Source organism: Talpa europaea, assembly GCF_964194135.1.
Source record: "Talpa europaea genome assembly, chromosome: 8".
Taxonomy (NCBI): Eukaryota; Metazoa; Chordata; class Mammalia; order Eulipotyphla; family Talpidae; genus Talpa; species Talpa europaea.
This window is the reverse complement of record NC_140075.1, coordinates 89,089,649-89,109,897: the sequence shown is the minus strand read 5'-3', so window position 1 is coordinate 89,109,897 and position 20,249 is coordinate 89,089,649. Positions and strand designations below refer to the sequence as shown.

Genomic DNA, 20,249 nt, shown 5'->3' with positions numbered 1-20,249 from the left:
TGTATAATTTAGAAATCATCACTGAACTCTGTTCCTGATTTATTTGATATTCCACTCAGATTATCAATAATTAACATGAAAATCTTTTTAGGAAATAGTTACATATATTGCTAAGATATTTAGTGGGGCAGATCTATTTCTCAAACTAGCCAGTAAACAATGAAAACTTTAGAGATTTGGGGTATTTAGGAAACCAAGAGGGAGATATATTTTGGATATATTTAGGATACCAAGGCAAAGATATATTTTGATTGCAGAAAGCTGTATGTGGGCACTGAGAAGGAAAGGCTGAGTATATTCCATGTAGAAGCACTAGTAAGTTCGGAGGGTCTCTGTTGGTTACAATCAGGATAGCCAGAAAGGCTGAGCACAGAGAGATAAAGGGAGGAGAACATAAAAAAGAATCTGGAAAGGTAGACCAGGGACCAGGTCATGTAAAACCTTAAGATCAAATTAAGGAATTTAGTTTTATTTTTAAATAATGGAAAGTCATTTGAGAATTTCAAGTAGGAATGGTGAAGGAGGACAAAGGTAACACAATTAGATTTACATTTTAAAAAGATTACTCTTGCTTCAATATAGGGCCTCTGTTACATACCCTCATACCTTGTATTGAGGAAAGGCATACCTTTACAGCCCTCATACCTTGTATTGAGTTATATTTCATTAATTAGCAAAAGCACTCAAAAAGCACAGAATGTAATATGTATGGTGCCTTTTGAAGTTATGTAGTGGTAGAGTGGAGGGAGGCTGGTCAGAAGACTATGGTGGTAGTCTAGGTCAGAGATGATGGTAATTTCAATAGAATGATAGCAGATTTGAAATAGATCTAAAAGTCAAGATATACGGAGGTAGTCTTAACATTGTAATAGAATTGCCTCAGTAAGTAGTTTCAATAAGTAACTCAAATTCTGTTAATTCTGTCATATTTTGGATCTACTGGACTGAATAAAATATAATATGAAAGTTAACCTTCCTTACCTTTTAATTTTTTAAGAATACTTAAAACACAGTTAATAGAAAAATTACAAAATTAAATATGTAGTTCATATTATTATTATTATTATTTTTTAAACAATAAATTTTATTTTTATATTCCCCATACAATTGCAACCCCCCCATTCTGATCCCAATCCCTCCCCTCCCGCCCCCAACCCCCCAAAAAGTGTCTCTGTTTCATAGTTTTTTGTTGATTCTGATTTTCACTTTCTTATAGTTATTCATTTTCCTGGTCCCTTATTTAAGTTTTCTAGATTCCTGCTATGAGTGAGACCATCTGGTATTTTTCTTTTTCTTTTTGGCTTATTTCACTGAGCATGATCCCTTCCAGCGCCATCCATGTTGCTGCAAATTGCATGTGTTTATCTTTTTTTGAATGCTGAGTAATATTCCATGGTATATATGTACCACATCTTCTTGATCCAGTCATCTATTTTTGGGCATTTGGGCTGTTTCCAAAGCTTAGCTATTGTAAACAGTGCTGCTATAATCATAGGGGTGCAGGTGTTCTTTGGAATTGATGTTTCTGTGTCCTTTGGGTAAATACCTAGGAGTGGAATTGCTGGATCATATGGAAACTCTATGTTTAGTAGGTCCAGAAATCTCCACACAGCTCTCCACAGTGGTTGGACCAGTTTGCACTCCCACCAACAGTGCAGAAGAGTTCCTTTTTCTCCACACCCTCGCCAACATTTGTTGTTGCTAGTTTTTTTACATTTTATATTATTATTGAATAGCATTGATCTAGCCACATAGAAGGAAAGGTCTTTGGTACTTTCAACTTTGGCAACATGATACCTAGCATCATCAGATAGGTGTTTTGTATCTTTAGACTTCATATGCTAACTTTTGATTATAAATTCAAGGTTCCTATTTCCAAATTGTATTCCTCCTAATACTCACCACAATATGACTGTAAACATTAGTCTTGGCGAGGGAAAGTATTGTTTTCTCATCCAAACTAATAAGTTTTGGTCTGGGCTTGATCTTGGGATCCATTCTTAAAACTTCATCATCAAGTTTCAAATCCTGGGACAATAATGTTACATCTGAAATTTTTTTGCTTTCTTCTAGAATAATATTGTTGAATGAAGAAAATAAGGAGTGAGCCTTGACCTGAAAAATTTATTAAAAATATTGAAAGTTTGCTGTGTTTATCATTTTAGAAAAGAAGCAGGAAATGTAGAGGAGATTTATTAACTTTCTTCCATTATGTAGTGATATCTATGGCAATCAGAATACATTAGGAAATCTATCAGAGTAAATTAAAATTATGGGCTAAGAATGGGTATGCCCATGACCTCCCACTGAAAATTCCTTAAAACTGGCAAAAGATAATTATTTAATATTACAGTGGAGAGGGTAACAATGAAAGATTGAAAGTGTGAGGCATAAATCAGAAAGGTATGAACTTACAAATAGGAGCATAAATATAATGTGTAAGCCAAAGCACATACAGAAGACAACCACATAAAGAACAAATCCAGAGAAACTTTATGCTAAGAATAAATAAGTCAAACAGCAGGATTTACTAGGTAGTTATCAGATGAGTGAATAATTATGTTAAGAATTGTGGATGGATGAACATGAATACTATGAACAAATAGAACTGGCTCTAGAAAAACCACAAAGATCCTCAAGAGAATTTTTTTTTTAATCTGGGAGAATTTTTAAAATATTGCTATAGAAGAGTAGAATGAATAATCCAAGATCAAAATAAAAACATTTAGTGAAATAAAAAATATTCTGTAAGTGCTTTGAGAAACCAAATGGATATGACATCAAATCAAATAAGCAATGTGGAGGCTAATAATAAGAACATCTTCCAGAACATAAAACTGAGAAATATAAAATATGAGTGAGAAAAAAAAATGACAAGAGGATCAATTCAAATGTAGAACGTTTAACTAATAGAAGTTCCAGAGGACTTAACAGAGAATGGGAAAGAAAAAAATCATCAGGGAATTAAGAAAACTTCCAGAAATGAAGAAGTAGCTGAATTTTCAGATCAAAAGAAATCATAAAGTGTCAAGCAGAAGGCTGATGGAGTAAAGAGAGAAGGTCTTTACAACATTACTGAATATTCACAACTGAATTTTCTGTATTGTTTGGTTCTCTAGGTTTTTTGTTCAAAATATGCTTGACTGATAGAACGCCATTCATAATAACAGTGCAAAATTTAATGCCCAGACAACACTAAATAAGTGTTTAAGACCTATGTAAAGAAAACTGTAAGAGAAGACATGAGTAAATGGAGTAACTTATGTTCCTAGATGAAGGGTCCAACACTGTAGAGTCAGTTTGCCTCAAATTAAGTTTTAAAATCAATATTATCTCAATCAAGTGCCAATAGAAATTTTAAATAGGTGGTTCTAAATTTCATTTAGAAAAGAAAATGTTCAAGAATAGTAATTTTTTAAAAAGGATGAGTAGATATAGGAGTAGGGAATTTACTGTCACATAACAACATATCAAGGTTGTAATAGCTAAAACAATGTGGTAGAGGTTCAAGATTAGACAAAGACACCAATGAAACAGTATAGAGGGATCTATAAATGGACAACATACATATGAAAATAAATAATAAAGATGGTATTTCAAAATAAAGCAGAAGAGCTGATGCTTGGACAAATATACATTTTTAAGAAAAAAAGATTTGATTTCCCCTATCTCATACAATTTCTAGATGAATTTTTGACTCATAAAACTATAACAATTCTATGCACATATAAAAATGTCTGTTTTTTGCCAATCAGAGTGGGGTGAAGAGACTGATAATGTGTTTAATTGGTAAGGATGCAAAGAAATATGTGCTGTCAAATATTGTTGGATGTTTGTAAGATGTTAAACCTTGTGGAGCGTATTGGCAATTCTATCAAAATTTAAAATGCATAAACTCTTTAATTATCCAATTCTTCTACAATTTTATCCTGCAAAGAAACTCCCAAATTTATACAAATGCGTCTCTACAATGTTGTTCAGTGAAATACTATTCTAAATAGTGGATAAAACTGGAAACCTGTATGTTTCACCAATAGGGGAGTACTCAAATATATTACTGAATACTGAATAGTGTTCATAGTATTACTGAATACTAAGCCAAATGCCAGTGAAATGTAGACCTATATTTATTGAAGTGGAAATATGTCAAAAACAAAGGCAAAAAAAAATCACAGAATGCATAGAATTCAGTTCTACTGTATAAATTGGTATATGTTGTTATATATATAAATGCATACAAAAAGATTGAAAGCAAATCCACAAAAGTATTAACAGTGGTTGCTTTGGTGAAAGGTAGAAGCAGTGGGGTTGAAATGAATGCAGCTTTTCATGTTTATTTTATATTCTTCAATATAGTTTGAATCTTTTCCAGTGTGACAACATTGATATATTACACATGTAATATATTTGCATAATAAAATATCTTGGTGTCATAATGATTTGTTTTGGAAATTAAGTCCTTCATAGAATATTTATTACATATAGACATATGTGTGTGTGTTTGTGTGTATAATAAAACTGACATAACATTATTTGAGTACTGTTCTGTTCTCATTTAAGGAATTCACTTTAAAAAAAATTCATACCACTGTAATATACTCAAATTCAGCAATGTATTCTGGTAAAACAAGGTCATGGTCAAAGACGAACCACTTGCACTGCCGAATGCTACAATTACAGTTTCTTTGTCCCATGATAGAATCTAGAATAAAATCCAAAACAAAAACAAGCAGTCAACATTCTTCAAAACACTCTTCAAAACCAAAATACTTTAAAATTTAAATGGCCTAATAAGCAACAAACTCAAAAAGTTTGAACTACAATTTTTTTTTTTTTGGTGGGACCCTCGCCGGCAGCGGGGAACAAACTGGCGCTGCAGAGGCTGCGGGCAGCCTTTCAGCCCAGCACTCAACAGCTGCGCCACCAGGGGAGGCCCTGAACTACTATTTTATTGAGGATTTTTTTATCTTCCCACCCTCCAAGTTTCTTAATTCTATAAATACTTAACTAATCACCCATTCACTACATAGACTAAGTAAAGTTTAATTTTTCATATCCCTTTTCACACTTTTCAATGTGTGGTCATATAGTTTTAACAAATGTTACTCTAAAAACCTTTGTTGTTAAAAGTTGGGTGGGTTTTTATACTTTGAAAGCATAATGTTTTATTTATTTATTTATTTTGAAAGCATAATGTTTTATATATAATACATGTGTATATAATATACATGTGCATGTAAAATATAAAAACAAAAATTTACAAAATAAAGTATGTGTACATATAAATGCCATTGAAATAGGGATTAGAAAAATAGCTCAATTAATAACTGGAAATAGGTGTTTGTAGAAAAAGTTTACAAACTTTATTAGGTGGAAATTAAACCTAAAGCATTTATAGTAAATACATTTTGTATTCAGAAAGATGAAGGCACATTTCTCTTTATGCAGACATACTTAGTGAATATTTTCGAGGAACAAATACTGAATTAACCATTGGATAATTGGCTTGACTGATAGAGTCCTGTTCATGAGCCTGAACACTCTGGCCAAGGAAAACCTTTGTAATGAGGAGGATGCCTAAATATGAAAAAACAGAAAGCGTTTTTAACAATAATTCATTTTAATAATTTTCCAAAATCAACTTCCTTTATTGGATGCAGACTTGACTGTATATTCTGCAACTGTTTGCTATCTTGTTCGCCATTGTATTATACATAGCACACTGCTTAATCCAAACAAGAGCTCAATAAATATTTTTGATTAGATGAAATGGTTATAGAAGAGCATTGCTGTGATTATATCAAAAAAGAAATAGAGAAAAGGTGGAATTTAGCTATGTTTTATTAAGCAATGTAAAATAAGAAATGTGCAATTATTAACTGGGTAAAAATTCATCTCTGTATCATCAGTAACTAGCATGTAGTTTAGATTTTAGGAGGCTTCCAATACCTTTTCTCTTTTTGTGGAGAGACCTTGGGATTTACTGAACACTGGGGAACTCTAGAAATCACAGAATCTTATAAATTAACTCCTAATTACTATTCATGAAACATTCAAATGACTGGTTACTATGTGTAAGTTATAAAATGGAAATTGGGAGAATCTGATTATTGTGGAAAGCATATACAAGAAGGATTTAGAAGAATATGAAGTGATTTTTAAGATGGGAATAGAGAAGAATGAGAAAAAGAAACACTTTTAAAGTGAGTTCTTCATAGATTCAACAAGCTGAATGAACACCTGCAAAACACACACAGATTAGTTCAGCATGAATCATTTTAGCAGAGCTAAAGTCTGGAAATAGAGTATCACTTTTATAGAATTAATCAAATTTCTGCCCAGTCTTTAGTAGGTTGTGTAGTTGAGATGAAAGAAAAGGTGTCTTTATTCCCTTACCTGATCAGTTCTCCTTATTACACATTCTTTAATACTATATATCAATACTTCTTTTTTGTAGCTCTTATAAAAATTGTAACTTTAAATTAATTTGCATGATTATTAATGTTTGCAAGTATCATAAAGGAGAAACTGTCTAGTTTGGATAAACTGTACCCCTATCACCTACCAAGTGCATAATGTACAGTAAACATTGAATAAAAACTGTTGAAATTAAAGAATGAGCAGTGGAAGAGGGTGAGACGAGAGGACATGATGAGATGATTTATGTCCCCAATTTGTGAATGTCAGGGAACCTATCCCAGAAGTGTCCTCTACATTAGCTTGTGTTGACATATAAGATGCAAATAAATTACTGATAATTGAATAAATTAAAACACCTTATATTCCATAAGGTAGCTTATAAAGCAACCATATACTTCACAATATGTCTTTAGTCACTTTTAGATTTATAAGCAGGTTGTTTCATCAATTATGATGATTAAAGACAAATAAGGGTTACCTTTGTCAGTGCTTTGTAGGGTAATAAACATAAATAGGCCAAGTTCCTTTTTCTATGAATTTGGCATATGTAGTGTGTATGTTATATGTGTTAGTATATATTAAATATATATATATAAAGTTCATTTTAAGGACACAATGAACAAACAGACTCTGAAAAGTGTTTATTTCATATAATGTGGATTAAATGGAAGGATTAACAATAAGTCTCTTTTATTAATGCTGACACATAATAATCACTGGGTAAATATTTTTTTGAAAGTCTGACTAAAGTAATAGATCAAAGTCATGTATCACTATACTGGTAAACACCAAATAAAAGGGTTTCAGAAATTCTCCCAAGTTGATAAAACTAAGTATCAAAAAGGTTACAAAAATAATGAATTTGAAGAATAAGGAATTAAAAGTTCTAATATAGTGTGTATTTGTATTACCATGCCTGAAGAGTTCATGCTCAAGCGAGTTTTTCTTTTCATCATTGTACTTTTGCTGTAGAAATTCAATTCTGGGGCAATCACACACACTTAGGCTATTAGCAAGAACAACAGCTTCTTTTCTGAGAGGCAGCTGTAAAGAAAGAGTAGCATCTCAGTATTTTAACAAAATTGACAGCACTTCACCTTTAAATCAAATGGTTTTTTATTTTATGTTTATGTGTCTAAAGAAAAATAGAGATAGAGGCCAGTCTCACTGAAAAGAGATAACTTTCAGCTGCAACTTCATTCTATAAAGCCATTCATATATTTAAAATTTATATGCAAATAGGTTTATGAAAAGTAACATAGACAATTTTTTCCTGTAAAAGTAGCAAGATTCAAGACTGACAACACTGTGGTGCAGGAACTATACATCTTTACACATTTTCAATGATATTCCACTAGTAATTATAAAAATCCCCAAAACAAAATTCTGTGAAAATGGTATTACATCAGTGAATATTCTAACTTGCAGTCATCTAGCTTAATTTTTGGCATACTGCTGTCCGATTTTCCCAGCACCATTGTATAATCTTGGCTCCTTTGTCCTAGATTAACTGTCCATACAAGTATGGGTTTATTTCTGGGCTCCCAATTCTATTCCATTGGTGTGTGTGTCCTTTTCTATTCCATTACCATACTGTTTTGATTATTATAGTCTTGTACTATAGTTTGAAGTCTAGGAGCATGATACAGCCATTCCTCCTCTTCTTCTTTTTTTTTTTTTTTACAAGATAGGCTATTTGGGGTCTTTTGTGGTTCCATATGAATTTCAATAATGTTTGCTCTATTTCTTTGAAGAATTCCATTGAAAATTTGCTAGGAATTTCATTGAGTCTATTTATTTCTTTGGGCAAGATGGTCATTTTGACAATGTTAATTCCTCCAATCTATGAGCATGAAATATCTTTCCATTGCCTTGTATTGTCTTCTATTTCTTTTAATAATGCCTGATAGCTGTCATTGTTTAGGTTTTTCATCTCCTTTGTTAGGTTTAATTATAGCTATTTAATATTTTTATGGTATAGTAAATGGGATTGTTTTCTTGATTTCCTTCTCTTCTAGTTCATTATTTGCACATAGGAATATAACAGACTTTTGTATATTGGTTTTGTAGCCTGCTACTTTACTGCACTGATTTATTATTTCTAAAAGTTTTTACTAGAGTTTTTATGTTTTTCTATGTATAATATCATGTCATCTGCAAATAGTTTTACTTCTTTTCCAATTTGGATTCCTTTTATATCTCTCTTGTCCAATTGATGTAGCTAGGACTTCCAATACTATGTTTAACAGTAGTGGTGAGTATGGACATTCTTGTTGTGTACCTGATCTTAGAGAAAAATCTTTCAGTTTTTCACCATTCAGTATGATGCTAGCTGTGGGTTTGGCATATATGGCCTTTATATTGAGGTATGTTCTTCTATCCCCATTTTACTAGATGCTGAATCTTGTCAAATGCCTTCTCTGCATCTGTTGACATGATCATATGATTTCTGTTTTTCCTTTTGTTGATATGGTGAATTATAGTGATTGATTTGCATATGTTGAAGCATCCTTATATCACTGGGATAAATCCCACTTGTTCATGATATATGATCCTTCTGTTCTATTGTTGAATTTGGTTTGCTAAGATTTTGTTAAGGCATTTTGCATCTAACGCTAATGGACTTTCTATTCCACCTAGTAATGCACGCTTACCAAAAGGAGTTAATTTTGTTCCTACACTTGTTTATACTACTTGTATTTGTTTCTAAACTGATGCACATCACACAAAGATAAAGAATGAAAATTGTTTCAATATAAGCTAAGTGGAAAACTCTGGTAAGAATTCATAAAGGGTAATTATTAAAAAAATTTCTGTCAAAGTATATGTAGATAAGGCAAATGCAAAAGTTTGGTGGTGGCAGGGAAGATCAAGCTAACTAAAACTAGACAGATTCTTGCCCTTAAATTATTTTGCAAGAATCTTTATGCTCATGCTCAATTTTAAAAGAACTGAAACTAATATGTAATCCTGTTGTTTCTGGTGCAAGAAAACTGTTTAAAACCTGGAGTTTACACCTCATATTCAAAGGATTTGGCCTACATAATAAAATAGACAAATGAATGTAAGTTTTTATGTTTTAAGTTGGATTAAAGGGTTATTTAAGTAAATAATTTATAGTTCTCCATTTTAGTTGACTTTTTGATAAAAATATAAACTAGGTAAGAGGACTCCTGCTGTTTGAGAATTCAGGAAAGGCTTCACAGTGAGGGAAGTCCTTGAATTGAGATTTGAATGATAATTTTGCAATAGGAATAAAATAGGAAAAAAACATTTCATCTAAGGAAAGTATGACATTGATGTGTGTTTAGTAGACTCACAAGTAAACTACATACCTTACTTTGAACATCTATATATATGGTAAAGGAGGGTTAGGTTGAAGCTATAATGTAAAGGGCCTTAAATGACTGGCAGAGGAATCTGGGTTTCATTTTCACAAGTAATGGGAAGCTATTGAAGGTTTCTTATCATGAGAAGAGTATAATATATGCTATAAAAGTAATGTCTTGGAGAACATTAATTAAAGGTGAAAGGAACAAAATTAAAGGAACAAAGGAACAAAACCAAAAACAAAACCAAAATTTAAGATGAAAGGAACAAAGAGCAAGACCAAGGGCAGGGTTGCCTATTATGAAACTACTGGCAAAGATTAGAGGAACATTCTAAGTGGTAGCAGGCAATGAGTGTAGGGAAGGAAAAAAAGAATGCAAGTGATATGGTAGAGGAGGAATCACCAGAAATGATGAATGATTTGGTGTAGGGTAATGGAAAAAGTAGTGGTCAAACAAAATTTGAAGGCTTCTGAACTTGGTGAGTAAGGAAATGACCACATTATTAGTAGACATAAACTCTCTGGGCCAGAGTTACTTTTGGGCAAAAAGTTAACCTCTACTTCCCCTCAGTCTAAAAACGAAGCCCAAAAATGTGGCCATTCTAGTCAAGTAAGATACATGAAAAGAAAATATTTACTGGTTTTATACACATTGTACAAAAAAATAAAACAGATTAATCATGTAGGAATGGCATCTGTAGGTGTTAGAGCAGAGAACAGATCAAATAGCTGAGGATATACATTTTGAAGAAAGCTAAAATGGAATTCAATAATATTACCTATTAGCTAGTAACCAAGTCCTTGGGTATCAAAGAAAATATCTGGTCTTCCTCTTGTCAGCCAGAACTGTTTTGGTAAATTTTAATAATACACCTTATTTAACATATCCAAAATATTGTCATTCAACATGTAATCAACATAAGAAATTGTTTTTTATTCTAAGTATTCCAAAACTGGTATTTATTTAAAACTTTCAGTACACCTAAATGTGACTAGCCACATTTCAAATGATCAGCAGTCAAATGCGGGCAATGGCTATTGTATGGGAGAGAGCAGAACAGAGGGCTTTTGGGAGGATTAGAGATATCACAGTGAATGGCAGGCAGAAAACACACAGATTTGTTAGCCGCACTCTCTCTGCCCATGATGACTCACAGTACTCTGGAATGACTGAGCACTTCATTCTGCCTTCTAAAATCCTCATTCAGTTCTTCATCTCCTTTTCCTTCTCTTCCAAAAAGTACAGTGAAGGCAATCTTATACTCTCTTGCTGAATTCACCAGTGTCTTTGACCTTAGCTGCTGCAGTACCTTCCTCATAGAATGTCCCATTTATCTGCTCCTATTCCCTCCAATACAGTCTCCATTGAGTGGCTGGAATGCTCTGGTGGTGGTGGTGGGGGGGGGGTATGTGTGTGTGTTTTGGGGGAGTTGGTAAAAAATACATAAGGTAAAAGCTATCATTGAAACCACCTTTAAGTATACAGTTCATTGGTATTAAGTATATTTATAATGCTGTGCAACCATCATTGTGCTCCATTTTTAGAACTTTTCATGATCCCAAATAGAAACTCTGTACTCATTATACAATAACTCATCATTCCTCCGTCTTTGCCATCCCCTGGTAATCTCTAGTCTACTCTCTGTCTCTACCAATTTGCTTACTCTAGGTACTTTACATAGGTGAAATCATATACTATTTAACCATTTGTGTCTGGATTTTTCCACTTGCATAGTATTTTCCAGGTTCATCCACATTGTAGCATGTATCAGAATTTTATTCCTTTTTATGGCTGAATAATATATCATTATATACACATGCACAACATTTTGCTTATCCATTATCTGTTGATGGACATAATGTTTATTTTGCTTTTAGGCTATTGTGAATAATGATGTTACAAACACTGATGTAGAATAATCCAAGAACTTTTTTTATGTCTAGTTCACTAAATCCTAACAATATCTGTCTACTTGTGAAATAGATACAATTATTAGCTTCATTTTACATATAGGAAGAAATAGTTAGAGCAAAGTAAAGTCACATAGCTGGTAGGTAGGAAAACTAAGATTCAATTGCAGTAATTTTTTTTATGTGTGTTATGATGTGGCAGTGTGATACAGCTGTCTCATCAAGAGGCAAGGGGACTGGCAAAGGTTGATGGGATATTTGAATTCAGGAGTAATCAGGAGTAAAGCAGTATCAACAGCAAGGTGGAAACAATGAGCAGAAAATAAATAGTGGTAGTAAAAGAAGAAAGAAAAAAATAGTATGGTAGTTCAGAAGCACAGCATTGGAAAAGATCTCAGAGAGTTTAAAACAGATTAAAGAAGTAGATTTCAAGATCATTAACAAAAGGCTCACAACATAAAAATAAGATGCCTAGAAAGACTAAACAGGTAGTCATACAGATAGAAATTAATAGATTTTTTTTCCTGGTATAATTCAAAGATGTTATACTTTCTATGATAGCACTAAGCTTTTTGAAAGAGCAGAAATTTGCCATTAATATGAATGAAAAAATTGAGAATATAACTATACTTAACTAATGGAGGAGCTTTATTCATTAGAAGGAAAGCATTATTCTGAATGACATTTTATGCTACCTTGCTTGTCTCACTGTCTTTGAATCCTTTCTCAATTATTTGTAGTAGATGCTTTTTCTTCACCATAACTTCAGGATCAAAAACATAAAAAAGGCATTCCAGCATCTTTCGATAGTTCCTTAAGAATAATTGAGACAAAAATGTTGGAGAATTGATTTCAGAACAGCTTGTCCATAGATAAGATGACTGTATGTTCAGCCTGGGATATCTCCCATTTATATTCGACACTCCAGGCATCATTATTAAACCTCTACTCCCCCTCAGTTTGAAAACAAGGCCCTATGTGGCCATCCTTGTCAAGTAAGATACATGAAGAGGAAATATTTACTAACAAGGCATACTCTCAATAGTGTAAACTTTGAAAATAAAAAACTTTTTATAAAATAAAGTCAAATTTTTGTTTAAAAATTCCCTATGGAATTTAACTTCTTACTCTGAATCATGCATGTCTTCATTGCCCAAAAACTTTTGGAATTTCTCTTCAAATTTGAGTCTCAGAATACGGTTGTTAACTTTAATGACACGTTTTACTTTCACTCCTGTAATACCGTATGTTCTGAAGTCCCATGTACAAAAACGTGATAGAATTAGTTCATAACAGGAATTAAACCTATATGGGAATACAGAAAATACCCTAAGAAAATCATGGATTTTCTTAAAATGTTGAAGAACACAAGGTTACATATTGATAAAGGTTATAACCCATAGTTTATGTTTTTTGCTAAAGATATATCATCAGATAGAAGCTCTGTTTGGGTTCATAATAATTCAATCAATTAAAGAGATACTACACTTTGAAAAATAATAGTTTTTTTAAATTAATAATTATATATTTGTTCTGACTAAAAGATACATTGGTTAGGCAATCCTCCATTACTTAAATGATATATATGAAATCATGTATTATATTTATATACCATAATTGTATATTATATACTTATGTATTATGCAATATATATTGTATGTATACACACACACACACACAAATTACATCGCTTTATTTCCAGATTTGGTTTCTACCCAACCTACCTGGATATTCAACTGTGTGCTTGATATAGTCACCTGTATGCGTAACAGGCCTCTCAAACTTCACTTATCCAACACTTGTCCCAAATCCTACTCCTTGAGTGTTCTTTATCTCAGTATATGGTATCATGAGCTAACTGATAACTTAGGTTAAAATCCCAGAAATAAACTGCCTCGCCTCTTCTTCACCAATGTTTAATTCTTCAGCAATATCTAAAATAAATCCTGGGCCTCCCCTGGTGGCACAGGAGGTTGAGTGCAGCGCTGTGAAGCTGTCCGCAGCCTCTGCAGCGCTGGTTCAATCCCGGCCAGCCCGCAAGGGTCCCACATGGCGCAGCAGACCTCTCCTGTCTCACCCACTGCTCCCCTCACCAGTGTATTTCGTCAGTCTGCCTCTTCTGTTCCCACTCTGTCTCTGGTGAATCCTCTCACCCTCCTGCACATCTGGCCTGTACCCCGGTTCTTGTATAAATAAATGAATAAATCTTTTAAAAAATTTGAAAATACATCCTGAGTATGATCCTATATCATTATTAGAACATATTATTTTTATTACTTTAGTCCAAATCACTATCAACTCTTGGACAATTACAATAACTTCAGAATTAAGGCAATGGAAGTGAAAGAGGCAGGGTCCCTATTCTTCATGGAGCCTGTATGTCAAGATAGTTGGACAAAAAATAAGGCATAAATAAAATCATTTCTAAACTGATAAATGCTTTGAAGAAAAAAGATTTCAAGCTAGGAATAGCATGAGGGGTGCTTAAGATAGGGGTTAGGTAAGTCTTTTCAGAGAAGGTGTTTGCGCTAAGAACTGAGAAGGGTCAGTTACGTGAAAATGTCAAGAAAATGTCTGAAAGTGTTCATTTGCTCTCTGCTGCCCTCACCTGGCCATGCTCACAATAAATTGAGGTCCTGTCTTAAAGCCGCACAGAATTTTGATTAAGATCAGATTTAAAAATGGATGAATTTGAAAAGGAAGTTAATTGATCCTATATGGTATACATTTGTGATAGGATACCTTGTCCTCACCTGCATAATCAACCAAGGCCTGAACATGGGTATGAGCTAAGATCACAGATCTACCCACCTCCATCTAATATCTGAATTCCAAATTTAGAGCATCTGTCTTTCTCACTAACAAAAACTGAACCAATCCAATTAGGAGCTGCCAAATTACTCCATCCTTTGATTTTAAAGTGAGTTGCTTGAGCAAAAATAATCCCAGAGGAGTGCACAATCTGGTAGCAGAGACCAATATCAGAATGAAGACAAAATCCAGAATGAAGCTCTTAACTAGTTCAGAGGTCTAGCTAAACAGTCACAGTATCATCTCAAACTTATAGTCTCACCAGTAAAGGGATCATGTTCTAGGCCTAAATCAACCCAAATCAGCCCTAAGTAACATGTCCTGGAACCACTAAGGCTCTCATTATTACTTATATACCAATTATTATTATTATTAGTAGTAGTAGTAGTAGTACAACTACTGCTATAGGTATTTTATTTAGATAAGGTTTTTGTTATATAATAACAAAAGGGTAATCAACAATATATATAAGAATACTCAGGGAAGATGGCATCAGAGGACGTACCCTACTTTGCTCTGGAGAGAATAGACTGAGAAAAGTATAGCTAGGCACTGTACTCAGAGGATCCCATGACGTGGAATGACGAGCCTCATGATCACAGGGGACCAGTGCCAACTGTGTGTGACGGGAGACAATGAAGAAATTCACCACAGGGGAAACAAAAGTGTGAGTCCGGGAGAAGCTTCTGTTGGTGTGGAAACTATGGATCATAGCTGTGTCTGGGGAGAATGAAACTGCTTGTTATTGATCTAACTATGGGAGATACGGGCAAGGGTACTGTAGAGAGCCAGGAGAACAGGGATCCAGTGAGGAAGACAAAGCTTAGAAAGGTCTGATTTACCTCACCCATTTCCCCCTGGAACAGGCAGATAAGGGGACCAAGCAAATACAGTGAAGCCAATTGGAAGGCACCAGGGATGCACCAAAAGCCCAGCTCTCTGACTGCAGAAACATGGTTCTGAAGTCTAAAGAGGAGAGCTGGCAGTGGTAACTTGGGCACGAGCCACACCCACACTCCCCAATTCCACCAGCAACAAACCCCTTCAGAGTCTTCCCCCACCTACAGAAGACCCAGCTACAGGTTAGTTCTTCTTTATACACAATACCATCTGGGAAAAGTGGAAAGTCTCTACACTTAGATTTCAGAAAGGAAATAATGGGGAGATGAAAAACACAACAAAAGGCAACCTGAGCTCACAGGGGAATACTACATCACAGAGAGAACAAGTCTCCAGAACCAACCACAAAGACTTGGAAGATGTTTTCTTCCAATCAGATACAGAGTTCAAAATTGCCATGATGCAGAAATTCAAAGAAATGGAGGAAAACACAGAAAAGCTGATTAAAGATATACAGAAAATTAGAAAACCTAATGATGTCCAGAGAACTAAAATTAACAACTAGAAGATTGAAATTGAAGTTTTAATAACAGATGTAGGAAGTACAAAAAATCAATACAGGAGATAAAAAATTCTGGGGAAAGTTATGGCAGTAAAATAGACCAAATGGAAGACTGATTAGCAACCTTGAGGATGATAATTCATAAAGAAACTAGGTGGAAGAAAAGAAATACAAAGAAAAAAATGAAGAAACACTTTAAGAACTATCCAATTGCATGAGGAAAGGCAATATGAGAATAATAGGTGTCTCTGAAGGAGAATTTAGGGAGATGGGAACAAAGAACTTATTTAAAGAAATATTAGAGGAAAGTTTCCCAAATCTGAAGAAGGAATGAAATATACAAGTCCAGTTAAAGAATACCAGGTTATCTGAACATAATGAAATTATACCAAGTCAGAATAGTGAAATTTCCAAGCTGTAGTGGCAGGATGGCCACAGAGCAGGATATCTATGATTTGAGCAGACTGGGCAGGTAAAGGAGGAGTCTTATAGCCCTCAGTGGCTTTCTCAGGCTTTTATTGAGCTTTTACATGTAGTGTGGCAACCAGGTACAGGGCAGGCAGGGGTGCCAGCAGGCCAGGAGGCCAGGAGGCCTCCAAGCCCCTGACAAGTCTTCACTCTGGGCTTCTCTGGCATTCTTTCTCCCCTTCTCTCTCCTGCCTCTTCTGCTTCTGCTTCTCTTGGTGGATAGTTCAATACTACTGCCATGATCTAAGAAGTAAACAACATAATATAATAATGTAACAAAATGCAGGTTCCCCATCAGGGGAGGGCAATCCTAATGGCAGGAGGGCAGAAAAGCCTGAAAACCATTTACTCTACACAAAAGTGTTCAAGACGAAAGAATATTGAAGCAGGCTAGGGGGAAGAAGCTGATAACCTATATACAAACCCTGATCAGGCTTACATCTGACTTCTCTGAATAAACACTATGGGCAATAAGAGAATGGAACGATACAATCAAAATAGTTAAGGATAAAAACTGCAGCCAAAATTACTCTATCCTGTAATGCTTGCCTTCAGATATGAGGGTGAAATAAAGGCCTTCCCAGGCAAGCAGAAGCTGAAGGAGTTTGCAAACACTAGACCTTCCCTCTAAGAAATGTTGAGAGGAGTTCTATATGTAAATCAAAGAGAAGAACACCCATAAATATTTGAAAAAGGAAATAGAACCTTAAAATTTTGGACAAAAGGGCATCAGCAGACACTCATATGTCAATAACCACTCTAAATGTAAATAAACTGAACTCACCAGTTAAAAGGCACAGCGTGTCTGGTTGAATTAAAAGACAGAATACAAATTTCTGCTCTCTTCAGGAAATGCATGTGAGCTCCTGAGATAAACACAGGCTTAGAGTAAATGTCTGGAAAAATACTCCTACATATGAATGGAATCCAAAGGAAGCAGGGACAGCTGTACTTAGATAAAATATATTTTCAGTTAAAAAAAAAAAAGTAACAAGAGATAGGGATAGATGTTATATAATGATGAAAGGAACAACTCATCAGGAAGACATAGCACTCATCAAAATATATAAAGCATTTGGTATCAAATCTAAAAACAAACATTGAGAAAAACACATTCATGGCCAAGGACTTTAACACCCTACTTTCACCAATACACAGATCAATCATACAGATAATAAGGGCAGAATAAATAAGGGCAAATAAATAATGGCAGAATACCCTTCACAAAGAGTAAGACCACATGGGTTTAATAGACATTTATAGTGCATGCACCTCTTGCCCCCCAAACTAAAAACACTTTCTTCTCAAGTGCACCTGGAACCACATATGAGTCATAAGTGAAAACAAATTCATGAAGCTTGAAATCATGGCATCTTCTTTGACCACAATAGTATCAAACTAGATATCAATCACAAAAAGCAGGAAAAACCTCTAATATGTGGATACTGAACAACACACCATTGGATGACTAATAAGTTAATGAGGAAATCAAAGAAGAAATTAAAAAAATACCTCAAGACAAATGATGATGAGGACACAACCTTCCAGAACTTATGGGACACAGCAAAAGTAGATCTAAGAGGAACATATATAGCAATACAGGCCCATATCAAGAAACAAGAAAGACCTAAAATGAATAATCTAATATTACACCTTAAGTTACTAGAAAAAGAAGAACAAATGAAACCAAAAGCTGGTAAAAGGAAGTAAATAATAAAAATTAGAGTGTAAATAAACGAGATAGTAGTCAAAAAGTTCAAAAGATCAATGACACCCAAAGTGGTTCTTTGGAAGAATAAACAAAATAGACAAACCTCTAGCTAGAATGACTAAGAAAAAGGAAAAAAAAAAACTATAATAAAAATCATAAACAAAAGAGATGTTACTACAAACCGAGGATCATAAGAAACTACCAGGAATGTCATTATGCCAACAAATTGGAACATCTGGAAATCAGATAAATTGGAATAAACCTAATAAAAGAGTAAAGGACCTATACAAAGAAAACTATAAAACACTGTTAAAAGAAATAGAAGAAGACACAAAGAAATGGAAAGACATCCCCTTCTTATGGATTGGAAGAATTAACATTATCAAAATGGCCATCCTACCAAAAGCAATTTATAGATTCAATGCTATTCCAATAAAAATTTCAATGACATTCTTCAAAGAAATAGAATATTGATGAAATTCATATGGAACCACCAAAAACCCCAAATAGCCAAAGCTTTCCTGAAAAAAAAAGAAGGGAATGAAGGCATCACACTCTCAGATTTCAAACTATACTACAAAGCCTTACTAATCAAAACTGCATGGTATTGGAACAAGAACAGACACACGGACCAATGGAACCAAATAGAAAATCCAGAAATAAACCCACAGATTTACAGTCAACTAATCTTTGACAAAGAAGCAAAGAATATGCAATGGAGCAAAGAAAGTTTGTTCAATAAATGGTGCTGGGAAAACTGGATCGCTACATGCAAAAGAATGAAGGTTGACTACTACCTCACACCATGCACAGAAACCAACTCAAAATAGATTAAAGAACTAGACATAAGACCTGAAACCGTAAAATATATAGAAGGAAATATAGGCAAAACACTACGTGACATGCACCTCAAAAACATCTTTACAGACATATCACCCAAAGCAGTGATAATGAAGGCAAAGATAAACATCTGGGACTAAATCAAATTATAAAGAAATGAACATATTCTTAGACACCTACAACCTTCTAAAACTAAATTAGGAAGAAATGGAAAACCTTAACAGACTAATTACCCCAAGGAAATTGAAAGAGTAATCAAAAGACTCCCAAAACACAAAAGCCTGGGACCACATGGCTTTACAGTGAGATGAAACCTTCAGAGAACTAATACCTGTCCTTCTCAAGCTTTTCCAAAAGATTGAGGATGAGAGAATGCACCCAAACATATCTTACAAGTAGGCCAGCATAACTCTGACACCAAAAGCAGACAAGGACATCACATGAAAAAGAAAACTATAGACCAATACCCCTGACAAACACAGATGCAAAACTCCTTAACAAAATCTTAGAGAACCAAATTTAACAATATAGTAAAAGGATCATACATCATGAAATCCCAGGGATGCAAAGATGCTTCAACATACGTATATCAATCAAAGTAGTTCACCTTATCAAAAAAAGACAAAAATCATATGATCATGTCAATAGATACAGAGAAGACATTTGACCCAAGATTCAGGATCCATTTATAATAGAATCTCTTAGCAAAATGGGGATAGAAGGAACATATATCAACATAACAAAGGTCATGTATGACAAACCCACAGCAAGCATGAAACTGAAGGGTGAAAAACTGAAAGCCTTTCCTCTAAGGTAAGGCACACAACAGGGATGCTGTATATACACAATGGAATACTACTAGGCTATAAAAAAGACAAACCTGCCATTTGCAACATCAATGGAAATGGAGGTTATTATGCTAAATGAAATAAGTCAGAAGGAGAAAGACAAATGCCAGATGACTTTATTTATGTGAACTAAAGGAACTGATAAAACTAAACCACAACAAACCTTAGAAATGAGACTGTAGAATTGAGGCTGCTAGAGACAGAGGTTTCAAAAGAAGAGAAGGGGGCCCAATGCCTTAGGGTAAAGATCTATAGAGGCTTTGATGGTGGGGGGTGGTGTGGTGACATGTATCTGAGGAGGTGTGAACGTCTTCCCTTAAATCATATACAGTGTTGTAAACCAATGTTACCTCAATAAAGAAAAAAAAAGAAAATATTGAGTGATTGAATTAGAAATGTATAATGCTCTTTAGCTAAAGAAATAAACAAAAGCTATTTTGACGGAAAACCTTTATATTTGAGTTCTAGCCCTCTTCCAGTACCTTAACATGTAATGTTAGATTACTC

At 34.1% G+C, this 20,249-nt stretch overlaps 1 protein-coding gene across 1 annotated transcript in view; it reads right to left on the bottom strand.

Moving 5' to 3' along the window:
* LRRC9 (leucine rich repeat containing 9) overlaps nucleotides 1-20,249 on the bottom strand; it is a gene marked incomplete at both ends in the record, with an annotated part of 79,325 nt that overhangs the window by 43,271 nt on the left and 15,805 nt on the right. Inside the window, 6 exons of the mRNA XM_084239557.1 lie at nucleotides 1,903-2,115; nucleotides 4,587-4,702; nucleotides 5,455-5,577; nucleotides 7,332-7,464; nucleotides 12,358-12,475; nucleotides 12,791-12,967. Coding sequence (XP_084095683.1) covers nucleotides 1,903-2,115; nucleotides 4,587-4,702; nucleotides 5,455-5,577; nucleotides 7,332-7,464; nucleotides 12,358-12,475; nucleotides 12,791-12,967 — 880 coding nt within the window. The remainder of the gene's footprint in view (nucleotides 1-1,902; nucleotides 2,116-4,586; nucleotides 4,703-5,454; nucleotides 5,578-7,331; nucleotides 7,465-12,357; nucleotides 12,476-12,790; nucleotides 12,968-20,249) is intronic.